This window comes from Squalius cephalus, assembly GCF_949319135.1.
Source record: "Squalius cephalus genome assembly, chromosome: 21".
Taxonomy (NCBI): domain Eukaryota; kingdom Metazoa; phylum Chordata; class Actinopteri; order Cypriniformes; family Leuciscidae; genus Squalius; species Squalius cephalus.
The window spans coordinates 34,965,717-34,985,352 of NC_137142.1; the positions used below are offsets into that span (position 1 = coordinate 34,965,717).

A 19,636-nucleotide genomic window follows, 5' to 3' on the forward strand; every position below is an offset into this window, starting at 1 on the left:
ATATATATATATATATATAATTTAGTTAGTTAGTTAGTGTTTTTAATAGTTTAATTAGTGTTTTTTTATGTGCATGCTTTCTACAGTTTGCATTATGAGACAGTGTGTTTTGCACAGGTTTGGTGAGGTGGAGATGCTAGAGAGCGCTGACGTGTGTGTGTGTGTGTGTGTGTGTGTGTGTGTGTGTGTGTGTGTGTGTGTGTGTGTGTGTGTGTTCTGTAGGTGGTCTGATCTGCTCTAGACTGGTCAAGGCCTGTGTTCAGAGATCATCTCTACTGAAGCTCCACAAACACCTGGAAGAGTTCAAACATCTGAGCGCACAGACACACGTGAGACTCCGTTCACGAGCTTTAATGAGGAAACAAAACATGAAAAGCATCTTTCAATATGGAAAAATGAACCCTTTCACTCTCTTTATAAAGGAAGGGAAAACTGGAGCGCTGGACGAGTGTTTTAAAGCACTGCTTGAGGAAATGGAGAAATACCTGCACCCCGTTCTCTCACAGTTTAACTTTTCATGCTTTAGGTACCAAAACACACACACACACACACACACACACACACACACACACACACACACACACACACACACACACTCATATATATAGGGCGGGAAAATCATATTTGACTTTGGTAACGAGTTATTGCACCTATAAATGTGCCTTCTGTTCATTTCTGTTCCATTTGTAGCGTCCTGTGTGAACTATATGATGATCTGCCCTCATCTTTCTCTAATTTCCTCTTCTGTCTTATCAGTGTTCGTTCCTCGTCCGTCTCCATCTCCACGTCGGCCCGAGCCAAAGACAAGGAGGAGAAAACCACTGATAAACCTCTGCCGGGTACGACTCCCTGGACAGACAGAACACGTCTAGAATGGAGATTAGCATTAACTGCCTTCAACTCTGATGATAATCATAAATGTTTCTTGATCCTCAAATCATCATATTAGAGGGATTCCTGAAGGATCATGTGACACTGAAGACTGGAGTAATGATGCTGAACATTCAGCTTTGATCACAGGAATAAATTACACTTTACTGTATATTCACATAGAGAACAGATGATCTACATTACAATAATATTTCACTGTTTGATCAATAAATGCAGCGTTGGTGAGCAGAAGAGATGAATGTCTCTACTAGCTTTTCGCCCATGTGTTCAGCGGCTGTTACTAACACTGTGTTGAAAATGTTTCTCAAGAGAGCGTATCGGCGTGAGTTTGTATTGATATGTGCACATGAGAAGATGTTTGATATGGAGATGAAATATGACATCTGAGGAGCTTTAAGGGCCGAAATATTGATCAGATTCGTCTGAGATCAAGTCCATCTTTAGCTGTAAAATAAGCACTGATAAAAAAATCCCCACATGCAATGTAAAGCTCACAATAAATAAAGTAAATATAAAGCACACTGAAGCTAACTTAACATCTTCTTATGCATAATTCATGGCACTTCAGAGGACCTATAATTCGATTTTCCACGTTCATCTTTCTCCAGTGTTGCTGTGTGATCATGAAAGCTCCAGCTCTTCTCTATATCAGTGTCAGTGTTTCTGAACTCCTGAAACGCCTCCATTGTATCTTGAGTTTCTTCCAGGAACGAACACGTCACAATATTCCTCATTATAATAATTCATGCGAGAATAAAGGGGCGGAGCCTAGTTGAGTTAATTAGTAGTGTGTTAAACTGGCGGTTATAGTAAGGGGCGGGACATTTCCCAAACACACTTGAAGCGCTCGACCAATCACAACACACTGCTCCAGCCGACCAATCAGAGCACAGTGTGCTTTTCAGGAGGAGGGGCTTCATAGAGACAGGAAGTAAACAGAGTGTTACTGACAGACTGGGAAGAGAGGAGCCGCAACAATGGAGAATATGAGGAAAATAATCAACATTCAAACAGGAAAACCTGTTGATTTGGCATAATAGGTCGTCTTTAAAATAAAAAGTGCTGAACGTCTGTGTGTGTGTGTGTGTGTGTGTGTGTGTGTGTGTGTGTGTGTGTGTGTGTGTGTGTGTGTGTGTGTGTGTGTGTGTGTTCTCCAGACCCTGGTGAGTGTGTGGTGATTCTCGCTGACCGGATGTTGTTGGAGTTTCCACTAGAAGCGTTGAGTGTCCTGCAGGCGAACGGCATCGGCTCCGTGTCTCGAGACTTCTCACTTCAGGTTCTTCATGCACGTCTGCAGACGGATAATACAGGTGAGCTTATACTAAACACCATTATACAAGTTATATAGCTTATACTAAACACCATTATACAAGCTATATAGCTTATACTAAACACCATTATACAAGCTATATAGCTTATACTAAACACCATCATCTCTTCTGATGTTTCCACAAAAATATGAAGCAGCACAACTGTTTTCAGCATTGATAATAATAATAATAAACGTCTCGCACTAACATATCTTTCCCTCGCTGGTCAAAATGACCCAAAGCCCTAAAATTATCTCCTTTTTTTTGCCAGAATGCTTATTTTATTTTATTTTGATATTTTCTTTTTCTTTTTTTAATGTAATTTTTTTTGAGATTTTTTTTATTTTTTATTTTATTTACCTTTAAATTACTATATTTGATCACTAAATAATAAATAAATATCAATTTAAGCACATTCCTCACATTATTTCAACTTAAATTCAAAATAACCCACAATTTCATGCATAACCCTTTTAATTCAGCTCAAAATATCTTACATTGAGTGTCTTTGCCGACCTCTTGTGAAAACTAAAAACTAATATAACATGATATTTCCAACGCATTCTCATCCTAGGACACGCACAGAGCTTTGTTCGGTTATGGGTAGGTTTAGGTCTGGGGTAGGGTTAGGGTTAGACCGCTAGGAGGCGCCTTCTGGCCCATATCTATCTCCGTCTCATATTGACGCTAAAGGGTGCCATGTGCGTTCGATGTAGACGAAATGTCAAAAGCGTCAGTATATGACGCCTTGGGATGAGAACGGGCTGGAGTCTAGATGGCCTTATATCTCTATATGGAGCAAATGAGCTGTTCCTCTGGGTCCTAAAGTCATTTCTCTTCAGTATGCATTCAGATACACACATGTAGACATTATAAAATATTTTTTTGGTAAAGTTTTAGCATTTTTAGTTTGAATTTTGAGCATTTTTTAGGGTTTTTTTGTGTAATGAAGCATTCCTCGCATTCCATTCATTCCTAAGGGGCTTTTTAAAATGTCAACCACACAACTCCTCAAAAAAATGTTTTGTGTATTCGTGGTTCAAGTGCGACAAAAGTCCTGATTAACACTCAAAAAAAAGTGTCGAAATGACCCGAGATTAGGATGAGGGTTAAGCATCAAATCGTCACATTAGAGTGATTTCTGAAGGATCATGTGACACTGAAGACTGGAGTAATGATGCTGAACATTCAGCTTTGATCACAGGAATGAATTACAGTATATAATATATTCACACAGACATAGAATGTCACTTCTAATGCAGATTCAGGATGTTCAATCAGAGAAAACAAGCTCCGAAACACATCCGACAAAACCAAACGAAGTGTCTGTCGCCATCTGTCATCATTCATGAACTTCTACATCATCATCCGCCTTTTGTGTTTGATGATGAAACATGATGATGCTCTCCACTGCCAATAAGAGTGAGGTACTCTAATCTTCATTTAATGCATTTTTGCATATTTAAATACATTTTGCGGATTTTACCTCAAAGTCCACAGTTTCCATCTGGAAATGACAAATCATCCAGAGAAACATCAGTCAAATATTCCTATAAAACTATATTCATGTCAGTTAATCAGAATATATTTGAATATATTTCATCTGATTAAATCTCACTCGCTCTAATTAGTAAATGCATAAAAGAGTGTAGTGATGAAGCAGAGCAAACACACGTGTACTTTAGCACATTCACAAACACAAAGTGACCTTTTTTTCAATTAAGTTTTAGCATTTCAAACCTCACAAGTTTCTTTTTGTCAAATGTTTTGCTAGAAAAGTGTGTTTGTGTTGCTTGCTGTGATATTTTATGAAATGCTGTCCATCACGAAACATCCGGATACAATAGTGTACAACTACAGTTCAATGACGAGTAAACATCCTGAACTGACCTTCGGATGATCCAGGGAATCGAGTGAATAAGTGTTTGGTTTGTTCTGCTTTTTCTCTCCATCGGGGTTTATAGAGTTCGCTTCTGCTGAACAGTTTAAAGACGTCTGTACGTCCCTGAACGAGAGTAAAGAGGACGAGAGCCAGAGGAAATCGAAATACATCCTGAGGTTTTTCTGTCGGAGCTTTAATCACCTCATTCACAAACCCCCGAATAAAAACCACGCGCTAATAGGAAACGCGCTCTCTGTCAGGATTTTCCACCTCGTAATCTCTTTAAAATTCAAATGTGCCGTTGCATTTGGGACATGTTTTACATTTTTATTTGCGTAATTAATTCATTCATTTTCAGCTCGTGCTTGGCTTCTGCATGTACATGGACAAATTAAAAACTGAACGCCCCTACACTTGAAGGCTTTCCTGAGCGCTCTTCGTGTGGAGTGTTGATATTTCCATACGGATTAAGGGAAAGGGAAGGTTTAGGGGTGTGAGATGTAATGGGAAAACTGGTTGTTTTTCTCTCTAACTGGCGAGGCGGAGTACGCTTCAGACACACTTGAAAACTTCTGAACGTCACTGCGTCAGCACCGCAAACACACTTTACAAACTAAACATCTGACAAAGCTGTGTTTGTTTGCAATGCTATAATCAATAAATGTAGGGTCACCATATCAGCATCAGCCGATTTATGTTCTTTTTAATGTTATCATCATCGGCTTGATCAGAAAGTTTGGCTGATATATTAAAGCTGATAGATAATGTATTATTTCCTTCAGCTGAGACGCTTCAGATGCGACTGTTCAACATGATGGTTTTGAATTGCTTGAAATATGATTGGAATCACTTTAAAAAGGAAAATACAGTTCAGCGCAAGTCTGATATATCGACTACATCAAATTATCATGAGAACATTATAATTGTGTTTTTGGGTCGTGGCTTTAAATGGTGAGACTTGTGTTTTTGTAATCAGGCTCTCATATACCGTAAAACAGGGTTCACCAATCTCGATCCTGGAGGGCCGCTGTCCTGCAGAGTTTAGCTCCAACACCTGTTTGAAAGTTTCTAGTATGCCTAGTGAGACCTTGATTAGCTGGTTCAGGTGTGTTTAATTGGGGTTGGGGCTAAACTCTGCAGGACAGCGGCCCTCCAGGACCGAGATTGGTGAACCCTGCCGTAAAACTTCAAATAATAGCCGAGTCCCAAATAGACGCCTGTCTCTTTTACACGCCTGGTGTGTCTACAGGTTTGGATGAATAAAGGCCAGTCTCTAATAGAGCCCCGGTCTGTTTTTTAGTTTCGGGTTGTCTTTAATCTTCTAAACCCGTCACATCGTGTGTTTAAGCCAGTTCTATGGAGCAGATTGCGCACGGAAGAGAGCCCTGCGCATCTGGAGCTGTTAGCGCTAGCAAGGCAGAGTTAGCGGAGGCCGGAGAGGGAGAAGTGGAGGAGAGCGACGAGGAGGAGGAATTCGCCAATGAACTTGTAGTTGAGGATCGCGGTGATGATGATAGTGATGAATAGGGTCCTTTTGTATCACATGATTGCAGTTGTTTTACAGGGTAGCCTTCATTCTTTCTTGTTGATGTGTTTCGGGCAACTAGTTCATGGGCTCGATGGATATTACCGGTAACTTGTATTGTTCAGTCCATGGCTGTCACATCGTGTTTTTTTTTTATGCCTCCAATAATCTAAAGGGGCTCGCACACCGTACGAGAAGCGCAGCGCCGCGCCGCGTCTATGACAACTCGAGGTATCGCACACCGGATGCGCACTTTGTCAGTTTATGGCCAGCAATATATTTTTAAGGATATTATGGAATTAAGATCATGTCTGTACTATGTTATGATTGTACTGTACAATTAAATACAATCGTTGCTTAGTCTGCAGTCTGAACACTTTACCTCAGAGCGTCCGTTAACTGAATGAACTGAGAATCTCACCTGAAAACCCGATAACATCAGCAGTGTTCATCCACGCAGCTGATTTCTGTAAATGAGTGTAAAACTGAATGTATATCGCAGCACAGGGTGAAGACAGTATATTAATGACGATTTGAGACAATGTACACTCATAGAGAATAATGTGTTCGGATTGTAAAGACGTGGCGCTGCGCTTCTCGTCTGGTGTGCGACCCCCTTTAGACGTACGGAAATAGAGGAGGCTAATTCTGACATTAACTGATCTGTTACACACAAACACAGCTTTGGTAACCTCCTACTGTCATGCTTTCCGTCTATCAGCCTGTGCTATTTGGATCGTTATCTCTAGGCCTACACTCAACAACATCTCTGCACTAAATTAAAGGCCTGACTCATATAGACGCCTGTCTCAAATACAAGCCGGTGCAGTTCGGCGATTTGGGAAAATAAAAGCCCGGGTTTTACGGTATTACATAAAAATTTGGATTTGGATTTATCGGCCAATATGTCGGTTATCGGCTTTCAAATATAAAGAATTATCGGTTATCGGTATTGGTGGAAATTTTAATATTGGTGCATCCCTAAATAAATCACTAGCTGTAGTGTTGAGCTTGTGTATCTGTTGTTCTTGAGATTGTGATATTCCCATTTAACACTGGAAATCCGGATTTGGTAATCTGGAAAAGTTTGTATCTGGATCAGTGTGGTTCAATCCAATACCAGCACAACTGTGAGATGGATTACCTGATCCTGGATAGCAAAATATGGATTTATATTTCTGATCCAGATGAAACTTTATGACCTGGCTGATTGAAACACATTGAGACTTCAAACATGGAAGAACTACATCAGGAACATTCAGGGCAGAGATGAGACTTTAGACGTGTGTCTTCGGCTCGACGTGACCGATGGGCCTCATGGGAGACATTCGTTGTTTGCTTTACTGTCTGACAGATGAACAACACACTCAGAACATCACTGACCCTTCCGGAGCTTCTCGGTCCAGAGAACCAGACGTCTGGATGAAAATAACCACACAAACGTAATAATCAGGCCGTGGTCTACAAGTAGGTCCTCATATGTGGGGCAGCGAGAGCCTCGTGGGCTAAGAAATGGGTCCAGACACACACAGTATCACACAGACACACACAGTATCACACAGACACACACAAGCTCGTGGACTGGTTCCCGAGTGACGACTGGTTCGGATCGCTGCCTTTGGGGAAGGTGACTCTACACCAGTTCTTTGTCTGGGTCTGAAGTTGCACTTCATTGTTTGTGTTTATATTTTTTATTTAAATTGTTCTACTAACCTCAAAAGACTGTCAATATTTCACCTGTTTCACGCTCTGGAACATGTTATACTCTACGTATAGTCTGAATAGCTAATCGATTGATGTTCTTTTCATTATTCTCATACAGAGAAATATTTGTCTGAAAATAAATCATAAGTGTTTTGGGTTACACTTTATTTGGTAACACTTTATTTTAAGCTGTCAGTGTTACAGTGTAATTATGAATTTAAGTACTGTGTAATAATAATTAACTACATATACTTATATCGGATTAGGATTGGGGTTTGGTTGAGGGTTAGTTGCATGTTATTATGCATAATTTATAGTTATTACTACAGTAACTACATGTAACAAGGACACTGTAAGATATAAAAAGTTAATACTTGTTCAAAACAATCACTTCAGCAAAGTTTGTACTATTTTTTGATGTATATAAAATGTTCTTTTGTTCGATAAATATACCGTCGCTGTACATTGCAGGTGGGGAACGTCTGAAGGGGGATTTTAATATTTTAACTTCAACCTTTAGCATTTATCTTTTTCTTTGAATAATTGTTTCACACTTCTTCAGACTCAGCACTAAAATGCCATATGCAAATGATTGCCATTGTATTTGTTCAGCCTGTGCTGCTGTATAATAACTGTAGTTATAATATAATATTGGTCGACATGCACTTTAGTGTGTTCATGCTCATAAGAAAGTGATCAGACACATCATCATGTGGGACAGTCGTTGGACATTCATATTTTAGCATTATGTCAAGACGATGTAGAGCCAAGCAGTGCTTTTGGTTATTTTACACCATATTTTGCATAAGACACTGAATAAATTACAGCTTGCATTGAGGAAAGTCAACATTATACTAAACGTATTCATGCGCTGACAGCAAAGTTTATTTTCCTCATAACTGGCACATGTGCAGTGTGTAATTGAAGCACTTCTTTTTACAGCAAGTTTTATCTGATATACACTCACCTAAAGGATTATTAGGAACACATGTTCAATTTCTCATTAATGCAATTATCTAATCAACCAATCACATGGCAGTTGCTTCAATGCATTTAGGGGTGTGGTCCTGGTCAAGACAATCTCCTGAACTCCAAACTGAATGTCAGAATGGGAAAGAAAGGTGATTTAAGCAATTTTGAGCGTGGCATGGTTGTTGGTGCCAGACGGGCCGGTCTGAGTATTTCACAATCTGCTCAGTTACTGGGATTTTCACGCACAACCATTTCTAGGGTTTACAAAGAATGGTGTGAAAAGGGAAAAACATCCAGTATGTGGCAGTCCTGTGGGCGAAAATGACTTGTTGATGCTAGAGGTCAGAGGAGAATGGGCCGACTGATTCAAGCTGATAGAAGAGCAACTTTGACTGAAATAACCACTCGTTACAACCGAGGTATGCAGCAAAGCATTTGTGAAGCCACAACACGCACAACCTTGAGGCGGATGGGCTACAACAGCAGAAGACCCCACCGGGTACCACTCATCTACACTACAAATAGGAAAAAGAGGCTACAATTTGCACGAGCTCACCAAAATTGGACAGTTGAAGACTGGAAAAATGTTGCCTGGTCTGATGAGTCTCGATTTCTGTTGAGACATTCAGATGGTAGAGTCAGAATTTGGCGTAAACAGAATGAGAACATGGATCCATCATGCCTTGTTACCACTGTGCAGGCTGGTGGTGGTGGTGTAATGGTGTGGGGGATGTTTTCTTGGCACACTTTAGGCCCCTTAGTGCCAATTGGGCATCGTTTAAATGCCACGGCCTACCTGAGCATTGTTTCTGACCATGTCCATCCCTTTATGACCACCATGTACCCATCCTCTGGTGGCTACTTCCAGCAGGATAATGCACCATGTCACAAAGCTCGAATCATTTCAAATTGGTTTCTTGAACATGACAATGAGTTCACTGTACTAAAATGGCCCCCACAGTCACCAGATCTCAACCCAATAGAGCATCTTTGGGATGTGGTGGAACGGGAGCTTCGTGCCCTGGATGTGCATCCCACAAATCTCCATCAACTGCAAGATGCTATCCTATCAATATGGGCCAACATTTCTAAAGAATGCTTTCAGCACCTTGTTGAATCAATGCCACGTAGAATTAAGGCAGTTCTGAAGGCGAAAGGGGGTCAAACACAGTATTAGTATGGTGTTCCTAATAATCCTTTAGGTGAATGAATATGCATTATATTTTCCATCTTCACCATCATCATCAGAGGCCAGTCATTGTTTATCGTTTATGTATGTTTTCATTCATCATCTGTCACTGTAGTCTAAAGCAGTTTTGGTCTAGAAACCATAATTTTTCCTTCAGATTTCTTGCCTTGTTTATTGATTTGAATATTCACGCACCATATTTGCGCCATTTGATAAAAAATGTTCAAATTATCACCAGCCTGATTAATGCATCCTCACGACAGCGACACCTACTGGTCATAAACTTAAAAGCAGTTGTGCTGCTTCATAAAAAGTGACATATTCCAATATTAGAACTAGATTTTTTTTATCATTAGTTTTTTTATAAAAAAAAAATGTATCATTAGTCACTGCATTAGTTAACAACTGTGAAATAAAAAACAGTTCTAGTAAAAAGTTTTGAGTCAAACATTTCGAGTAAGCTGTTTGCCTGTAATGAGTTGCATCAAAGAAAGTCACATTTAAATGTGATCATGCAAAACTGAAATGATTCAGCGTAATCTGTTTACGTGACTTTTGCTCGAGGCAGATGAACGTCTCGGTTGCATTAAATTCACAGTATTGAAGAACACAGTGGTTGATATTAAATGTCACTGGCCTTTGTGAGTGACTGTGGGAGCATTGCACCAGTTCTCCTCTCTGTAACAAGCCAGTCAGACGCTAATTTCCAGATTTAATAATCTTTCTCGTCAGTGACGGTTGAAAGTGACAATAAAAAGGAGGCCAAAGGTGTCCGAGGAGTCAAGGGAAGAGCCGATCAAAGCCGAGGAATCAAAGCGGTGAGTTTCCTAAATGAGTCTGGCGACCGCTGATAGAGACACACACGTTTACACACACTCTTTCTCCATCCTTCCCTTTTAACGCCTCGCACACACTGCAAATATGCTTTCTTACTCAGTATTTTTGTCTTGTTTCCAGTCCAAATATCAAACCATTCTTAAATTAAGATGCATTTACTAAAGTAGTAAAATGCCATGAGATATTATGTCTTGTTTTCTGGGGAAATATATAAAAATTAAGTGAGTTGTTGCTTAAAACAAACAAAATGATCTGCCAATGGGGTCAGAAAAGTAATATTGTTTCTGTTTGAATTAAGATTATTTTTCTGACCCCATTGGCAGATCATTTTGTTTGTTTTAAGCAACAACTCACTTAATTTTGATTAATTCCTCCGGAAAACAAGACATAATATCTTATGGAATTTTACTCATAGTAAATGCTTCTTGATTTAAGAATTTTTAGATATTTGGACTGGAAACAAGACAAAAATACCAAGTAAGAAAAGCATTTTTGCAGTGTATGAGGACTCTTTGCTCTTCCTCAGTTCACATAAAATAAAGTGACCTTTTTCTCTTCACAGGTTCTGGACAATCGTGTCCCGCCGCCACACACCGTCCCGGTGGACACACACCGGTTCAGATGTATCCTTCACTTTAAAACACCTTCATTTTTCATCTCACAAGCGCCTGTGGTGTGTGTGTGTGTGTGTGTGTGTGTGTGTGTGTGTGTGTGTGTGTGTGTGTGTGTGTGTGTGTGTGTGTGTGTGTGTGTGTGTGTGTGTGTGTGTGTGTGTGAAATGTCAGAGCGGTCACTCTAGTTACGGTCTACAAAATGGTTTGTGAAAATATATTCTTAACGCAGGCTTGAAGATGTAGTTGATTCCCAGGAGGAGGAAGAGAAGGATGAGGAGGGAAGAGGACAGGCTGGTGAGTGGAATTAGTTTCAGAAACATTTTACTTCTGTAATGTGACACATTTATTGAGTGAAAGCGGATGAAAGCATTACAATTTTATGAAGGATAATCACAATAAGACCTACAATAAGGACGCATTAATTGAAGACATTGATAATGATACAAAAGATTCTATTTCAAATAAACGCTGTTCTTTTGAACTTTCTATTCATCAAAGATTCCTAAAAAAAAAAATGTATCACAGTTTCCACAAAAATATTAACCGTTTTTAACATTGATAATAATCATAAATGTTTCTTGATCCTCAAATCCTCATATTAGAGTGATTTCTGAAGGATCATGTGACACTGAAGACTGGAGTAATGATGCTGAACATTCAGCTTTGATCACAGGAATATATTACACTATATATTCACATAGAGAACAGATGATTTACATTGGAATAATATTTACTGTATTTTTGATCAAATAAATGCAGCCGAAGTGAGCAGAAGAGACTTTTAAAAACATTAAAAACATCTTTGTTCCAAACTTTGGAGCGATAGTGTATTAGGAGAGCAAATGAAATAACCTTTTCTACTAGATTTGAGAGTGAAAAGTACAGATTTTTATATTGCATCTGGACCATTTATTTCCATAAACACGCGTCTGAAGTCACAGAAAAGAGCTTCTTCAAACCTCGTTCATGATTCTGCATATACAGACTTTGATTTTAGTGAATGAGAAAAAAGTAGCTTTCACAACATTTGTTGAGAAAATCTTAGTCCTTTAGGTTTGTATTGGGATGAGGGTTTGGGATGGGGGTTTGTATTGGGATGAGGGTTTGGGATGGGGGTTTGTATTGGGATGAGGTATTGGGATGAGGGGTTTGTATTGGGATGAGGGGTTGGGATGAGGGGTTTGTATTGGGATGACGGTCTGTATTGGGATGAGTGTTTGTATTGGGATGAGTGTTTGTATTGGGATGAGGGGTTTGTATTGGGATGAGGGTCTGTATTGGGATGAGGGTTTGTATTGGGATGAGGTATTGGGATGAGGGGTTTGTATTGGGATGAGGGGTTGGGATGAGGGGTTTGTATTGGGATGACGGTCTGTATTGGGATGAGTGTTTGTATTGGGATGAGTGTTTGTATTGGGATGAGGGGTTTGTATTGGGATGAGGGTCTGTATTGGGATGAGGGTTTGTATTGGGATGAGGGTCTGTATTGGGATGAGGTATTGGGATGAGGGGTTGTATTGGGATGAGGGGTTTGTATTGGGATGAGGGTCTGTATTGGGATGAGGGTTTGTATTGGGATGAGGGTCTGTATTGGGATGAGGTATTGGGATGAGGGGTTGTATTGGGATGAGGGTCTGTATTGGGATGAGGTATTGGGATGAGTGTTTGTATTGGGATGAGGGGTTTGTATTGGGATGAGGGTCTGTATTGGGATGAGGGTTTGTATTGGGATGAGGGTCTGTATTGGGATGACGGTCTGTATTGGGATGAGGTATTGGGATGAGGGTTTGTATTGGGATGAGGGTGAGTAACTGTTGACTGTGATGGTGAACTAACGCTTTAATCTGCTCTGGTTTTTTGAGATTGGAGAAGCCCAGCAGAAAGCATGAGAAAGAGTCTGGACACACACACTCAGTTCACGGCTCAGTGGGAAGGGCTGATCGGCGTCGAGCGCCAGCGCAGGTCTGAAGCCTCAGTCACACACACGTTCAGAAGCTGAGTGTGAATGTGTGTGAAGGTGATGTTTGTTCCTCAGTCTTGCAGATGTGGAGCAGCTTCTGATGTCCTGTAGCGCGTTCATCTACTCATCCATCAAGAGCTTCTTCTCCTGCTTTCCTCCAGTCAAGATGGCCTCGCTCAACATGTCCGGTAACAACAACCAAAAAATGATGTTCTTCCTCAGTGTTTTTGTCTTGTTTTTCAGCACAAATATCGAAACATTCTTAAAGTCCTCCTGTAGTCAATCATTTTATCCCTTAAAACTCATCTTTAAACATCAAAATGACATATTTAAACGTTTCTTGAAAAAAAATTCTTGATGCCTTAAAATATCTTGAATGAAACTCGACACCCTTGCCTCATTTAGTATACGCGGTTCTATGAATATGCAAATGAGCCCCGCCTCCACTCACTCCCTCAGCTCAGAGATCCACTGGTTGACGATCACACGTTGATCTGATTGGTTACAAGGTAGTTTGTGACGTCAGAAACACCAGCGATTTCAAAGCGTGTTTTTGAGACTGTCTTTGGTTCACTGCAGTTTTAAGGAGGAAATACTCAGCAATGCTGTCGACTTATGAACTTACACATGCTTTGTCTTAAAGCATATTAAAAACACCACATAGACACATAAACTTAAAAGCTGGATTTTCACCACAGTTAATAAATTTAAATCAAGATACATTTATTGGAGAAGCAAAATGACTGAAGATATCAAGAAAACTGTATCAGAATGAAGTGAGTTTTTGCTTAGAACAAGAGCAAATACCTGCCAATGCAATCAGAAAAGAAACTTTTTGAATTATTGTAATTTTTATTGTTTGTTTTTTTATTAATATTTTGATATTAGCTTTTATTTTTTAGTTTTAGTTTTCATGTTAATTTTAGTTATTTCATTTAAAAGATTTTTTTAAGTAATTTTTTTTTTAAATATTGTTATTTAGGTTTAATTCATTTTCAGTTTGTTAGTTTTAGTTGTTATTTATTCCCATTTAATAATCAGTGCTTTCATTGCTTAAACTTATTTCACTGTATTGCCAAGGCAACATTTCCAATTTTCACTTAAAGTTTTCAATTAACAGAAATGTTTTAATATTTTTAGTTTTTTAGTTGTATATATGTATCTTGATTTAAGAATGTTTAGATATTTGTGCTGGAAAACGAGACAGAAACACTGAGGAAGAAGAAGATTTTTTACAGTGTATCTCTTTAGCATGAAGGTCTCAACAGGATCCAATATTATTTATGAATATGAATATGAAGTGAACACCTGCAGAATCACACATTTACGTAGATTTGTTACGGTTTGTTTGATCTCATTAGAACTGAATGTGACTTTATGAGGTCGTCAACAGACCCGATGATGATGTTTTATGAATATTCATGGTGCAGTTCTTGAAAATAAGCTTGTTTTACATGCTCTAAATCCTCGTTCGGCACATTTTTAAACTCTTCACCCTCCACATGGCTTCTGTAAATCTACAGTATGTTATATATACGCTCTTTAATTTTATAACATTTCTTCACCGTGTGATCTTAAGCTTCCGACGTGAAACCGATCCTAATAAGTGTCTGAATCTTAAACTCTGAATGTTGTATCACATTAATATTTTCTGGTCTGTTCTAGTTACACTAATGTCTGTCTATGCTTCATGTGATGTTAAACACTATAAAACACTATAAAATGTGCCTTTTAAATTCAGTCAGTCACTTATTAGGAAGTTTTCATCTGACACTATAGATCACCGGCTCTTAATATGAGTTAAAATGATATTAATTAGTCCAGAATTACAGTAGCATCAGAGATAAATTACATCTGCAGTTCCTACATTCATAAATATCATACCTGATGTTTAAAAATACACTGCAAATAATACAATTACAAGTTTCACCATGATTTTACATAGCTAAAATACAAGGGTTTCAATTAGGGATGCACCGATATGAAAATTTTGGCCGAGACTCATAACCGATAATTCTTTATATTTGAAAAGACGATAGCCGATACATTGGCCGATAAATCTAAATCCAAATTTGTATATAATTTTTGAGAGCCTGATTACAAAAACAAAAGTCTCACCATTTAAAAGCCATGTCCAGAACACTTCAACATAAATACATTTATTTATAAAAAAAAAATTATTTAAAAAAATAAAAAAAATTTTATACATTTTACACTCATATGGCCACCTTTCCTCAACCCCCACCCCCCACCCCCCACCCCCCCAAAAAATGATTCTAATCATATTTCAAGCAATTCATAATGATCATGTTGAACAGTGCGCATCTGAAGGAAATAATGTATTATTTATCAGCTTTAATATATCGGCCAAATCGGATATTGGAGTAAGAAAAGATATGTTTTATCCTTATTGCTTGTTCACACCAGTGACAATAACAGGCTTTTAATCCTGATCCAGTAAATCACAAACGACCGGAAAGGTTCACTGGTTAAAAAGAACAGAAACCCTGAAGAACTCTGAGCTCTGAACTCTTCTGCAATCCTGAAATGTACGGCACACATGTTGTGAGTTTCTACACATGATAAATCAACATCTGTAACTCTGTGAAAGTGTTTATACGGGCCGGACTCTGTAGAGAACTGATTCTCCCGCAGGTTTAATCCTCTCGACACACAACACAACTCAATAATCCAGCGGCTCTCTTCATTTTCACACTAGCAGAAGCAGATTTAACAAGAGCCGTTCCACAGTATTCAGAATACACACTTTTCTTACTTAGTGTTTCTGTCTTGTGTCCAGTCCAAATATCTAATAATTCTTAAATCAAGATGCATTTACTAGATGAGTAAAATGACATAAGATATTATGGGAATATAAATCCAAATTAAGTGATTTAGTGCTTAAAAAAAGCAAAATGATCTGCCAATGGGGTCAGAAAAATAATCCTGTTTCTGTTTAAATTAAGATTATTTTTCTGACCTCATTGGCAGATTATTTTGCTTTTTTAAAGCAATAAATCACTTAATTTGGATTTATATCCCCAGAAAACAAGACTTAATATCGTATGGTATTTTCCTACTTTAGTAAATGCTTCTTGATTTAAGAGTGTTTAGATATTTGGACTGAAAACAAGACAGAAACACTAAGTAAGAAACGGCATCTCTTCTGCTGTTAGTGACGCCGGCTGCTGTGTTGATGTGTGTGTGTGTGTTTGACGCCGGCTGCCGTGTTGATGTGTGTGTGTGTTTGACGCCGGCTGCGGTGTTGATGTGTGTGTGTTTGATGCCGGCTGCCTTGTTGGTGTGTGTGTTTCAGGATGTCAGATGGTCTTTCTTTTGGACTGCGGTCAGAGCCAAGTCAGCGTCCAGAAAAGGTGAAACACACACACACACACACACACTCAAGAGAAAACTGCTTTATTACAGATGAGCAAAATGGATTTTATCTTTAAAACAGGAAAGAGTGTATTGTGTTTGATTTATTGACTTGCTGTATTGATCTCTCGAGGGTGATTACGACCGACAGTTAAAGCTTCTCTTTTGCCGTTTCTGGTGGAATTACACACATCTGTCATTGCAAATATTATTATCAGTAGAGATCATTGTTAGATCATTGAGACACTATTATAGTCCTTTATGGATGATTTTTATTTTCCCATTTAAAGTTTCATTTTTGTGAGAGTTTTAGGAATTTTTTTTTTTTTTTTTTTTAAATGTCTATATTGAACATATTTTGAATATTTTAAAGAAGCTTTTATTTTTATATTTTCCGTTTTCATAAAAATTTTAAAGGTTTATATTTTTTTGTTGTTTTGTCATTTTATTATGATTTCTTTTCTGGTTTTTAAAATATATCCATAAAGGACTTATTTTGAAAATTTTTAATTCATTTTTATTTTTCTATTTTCGGCTTTAATTAAAAATGTTGTGATATAAATTTTGTTAGTTTTTTGTCATTGTTATTATGATTTTTTTTTTTTTTTTTTTTTTTTAAATATGTCCATAAAGAATATACTGTATTTTTAATATTTTAAATGTTTATTTTTATTTTTCTAGTTTTGGCTTTAATTAAAATTTTAGTGCTAGAAGTTTTGTTTGTTTTTGTCATTTAAAAAATATTTATATATATTTGTTTAAGATGTCTATGTAGAACATATTTTTCATATTTTCACATATAGAAACTTTTAGTTTTAGAAATTTTGTGTGTATTTGTCATTTTTATTCTTTCTTTTTTTTTTTTTGTCTATATACTTTTTATCATTTTTATTTCAGTTTTAGTTTGCTATTTTGGTACATCAATTAAACAAAATGAGAATGTGAAATTTATTTTAATTGAAGTAACAGGAATGTATTTATGTATTTTAGTAATAGTGATGCCAGAACTGTTTCAGCGCTCTTTCCTCGACCGGATGATCCATCATTCAGGGACAGATGTTTTCATATAGCAAGAGCTGTGACAAACACATATAGATCTAAAGGGTTTCCTTATATTAGCTGATTTTATTATCACATTAGCATATAGATGAGCTCCGAGATAATAGGCATGAGACACAAAACACTAATTCTGCATTGATTTACTTCATTGGCGTTAAAGAAAGGATGATGTCATGCAGTCTAACAATATCCTGTGACCATATCAATTCAATTAAGTGGAGAAATAGAGCAGAATCTGACATTTTCTTAGGTTTTTTGTCTTTTCTTAATCCAAATTTGCAGGTTTAAATGAAAAAATCCCATATTTTAAATGTGTTATCAAACTTCTGCGCTGAAAATATGAAAGAGTGTTTCTCTCTCTCTCTCTCTCTCTCTCTCTCTCTCTCTCTCTCTCTCTCTCTCTCTCTCTCTCTCATCTCTCTCTCTCTCTCTCTCTCTCTCTCTCTCTCTCTCTCTCTCTCCTCTCTCTCTCTCTCCCTCTCTCTCTCTCTCTCTCTCTCTCTCTCCAGACGGGCTTTGGCCAGTCCTGTCGGGTCGGTGTATCTGATGACTCTCGGGGGGGTTCGTTCTGTCCTGCTCAACCAATGGCAGTGCAGCGCCTCAGCCAACGCTCGAATCCTGCACTCGCTCATGGACGGTGAGTCAAACACACATTTACACTGACGCTCTTATCCAGAGAAACCTGTAGCTCATGCTGCTCTAGCAATGTCTGACACTGTGTTTTGAGCACTTCTTGACGACTCGCTGCTGTGTTCCTCACGTGTAAGTCTCTGTGGATAAAGGCGTCTGCTAAATGACTGGATGTAAATGCATTAAAGGACAACATTAGATCAGTTCAAGCATTCCCTGGGAATCAAACACACAAGCTTCAGGAATGTCCTTCTCTGACACTGGAAAATAATCTAGTGTAGGATTTACTATGAAACAGTTTCCACTCAGAAATTGCTAGTAAGTTTCAAAAACAATTGCGAAGAAAATGGCAAGTAACACTGAATGTGAAATATTTTTAAATGCCTTCTTATAATGCATTGTGTGATCTCATGAACAATTTTAAACACAGTTATAATACTTTATTGATTGAACACACCTTTAGAAAGTATAATGCATTAATACACATGACAAACAACCAATCTGGAACCAATCTGGAACTTTTTACCTTTATAATGCATCAAACATAAATGCTTTAAATGAAGTGTTTCCCTATTTAGACTCCAATCGTCTCTTATTTACAACTTTACACACACATGATGCTTGTTTAAAAGCACTTTTGAAATCAACTTCGTGTGTGTGTGTGTGTGTAGATCTTTTGAACACAGGACTGACTTCAGGACGGGCTGCTCATGTTTTACGGACACACAAGTCAGAAAGAGCAGAAGTCAGCGGAAAATCATCCAGCCTGACAGGTGTGTGTGTGTGTGTGTGTGTGTGTGTGTGTGTGTGTGTGTGTGTGTGTGTGTGTGTGTGTGTGTGTGTGTGTGTGTGTGTGTGTGTGTGTGTGAGTGTGTGTGTTTGCTTTCTTTATGTCTGCTGCATGCGCACATTTAAGTGTTTGTTTATGCAACTGAACAGCCGAACTGATGAAGGCTTGTGGTGTGTGTTTCTCCCGCCGCTCTTCAGACGAGGGTTCGGGTGTAAATGTGGACTCTTCTTCTGAAGACGTCCTGAGGAAAACACCTCTGAGCTCCAGTGCTTTCAACTTTATCATCTATGGACTTCCTAATTTAGTGGTTATATGAACAACTGGAGATGTTTGTGCTTTAACCTCAGCAAAACACTCTGAAATAACAATCAGTTACTAATGATTTCCTTCTGAAATGAAACAGATTGTCTGTTTCTTCCACTTCTCTTTTGTTGTTTAAAGGTAAATGTTTAAAGCCAGTTAACATGTAAATGTTACGATCAGACATATTCCTCTTTTATTGTTCTTGCTGTCAAACAAATATTGATAATCCCAAACTCTTCAGTAATAAATGATGAAATTCAAGCGCAATCATGAGCGTCATGTGACTTTTTCCACTATAAACAGGGTTCGTACAAGTGCTTGAACGTCTTGAATTTCACTTTTTGAAATTTGAAATCCATGAAAACCATATATTTATGAAGAGGTGCTTGAATTATTGAAAGACAATATATGTGAAATTAGTGTTTCATTTTATCTATAAAGCTATCTTTTCATGCAAAATGAACCCTGCAGCTCGTCTGATAAGATACTGGGCCCTATTTTAACGATCTGAAACGCAAGTATCAAACGCGAAACGCAAGTAACTTTGTGGGCGGGTCTCGGGCGCTGTTGCTGTTATACCGGCGGGATAAATGAC

General features: G+C 38.2%; 1 protein-coding gene across 2 annotated transcripts in view; it reads left to right on the forward strand.

Moving 5' to 3' along the window:
- Positions 1–19,306, forward strand: part of cfap46 (cilia and flagella associated protein 46) — a 102,071-nt gene extending 82,765 nt beyond the window's left edge. The window contains exons 47-59 of one of the 2 annotated variants that reach the window (XM_079854813.1): positions 223–329; positions 423–526; positions 757–839; positions 2,049–2,201; positions 10,206–10,291; positions 10,873–10,933; positions 11,162–11,218; positions 12,787–12,886; positions 12,960–13,072; positions 16,201–16,258; positions 17,828–17,955; positions 18,620–18,721; positions 18,936–19,306. In XM_079854813.1, the coding sequence (XP_079710939.1) occupies positions 223–329; positions 423–526; positions 757–839; positions 2,049–2,201; positions 10,206–10,291; positions 10,873–10,933; positions 11,162–11,218; positions 12,787–12,886; positions 12,960–13,072; positions 16,201–16,258; positions 17,828–17,955; positions 18,620–18,721; positions 18,936–19,054 (1,271 nt within the window). In that variant the 3' untranslated portion in view covers positions 19,055–19,306. Of the gene's footprint in view, positions 1–222; positions 330–422; positions 527–756; positions 840–2,048; positions 2,202–10,205; positions 10,292–10,872; positions 10,934–11,161; positions 11,223–12,786; positions 12,887–12,959; positions 13,073–16,200; positions 16,259–17,827; positions 17,956–18,619; positions 18,722–18,935 lie in introns of both variants that reach the window. The other variant, XM_079854814.1, reaches the window with a different exon arrangement.
- The last annotated feature ends 330 nt before the right edge of the window (positions 19,307–19,636 follow it).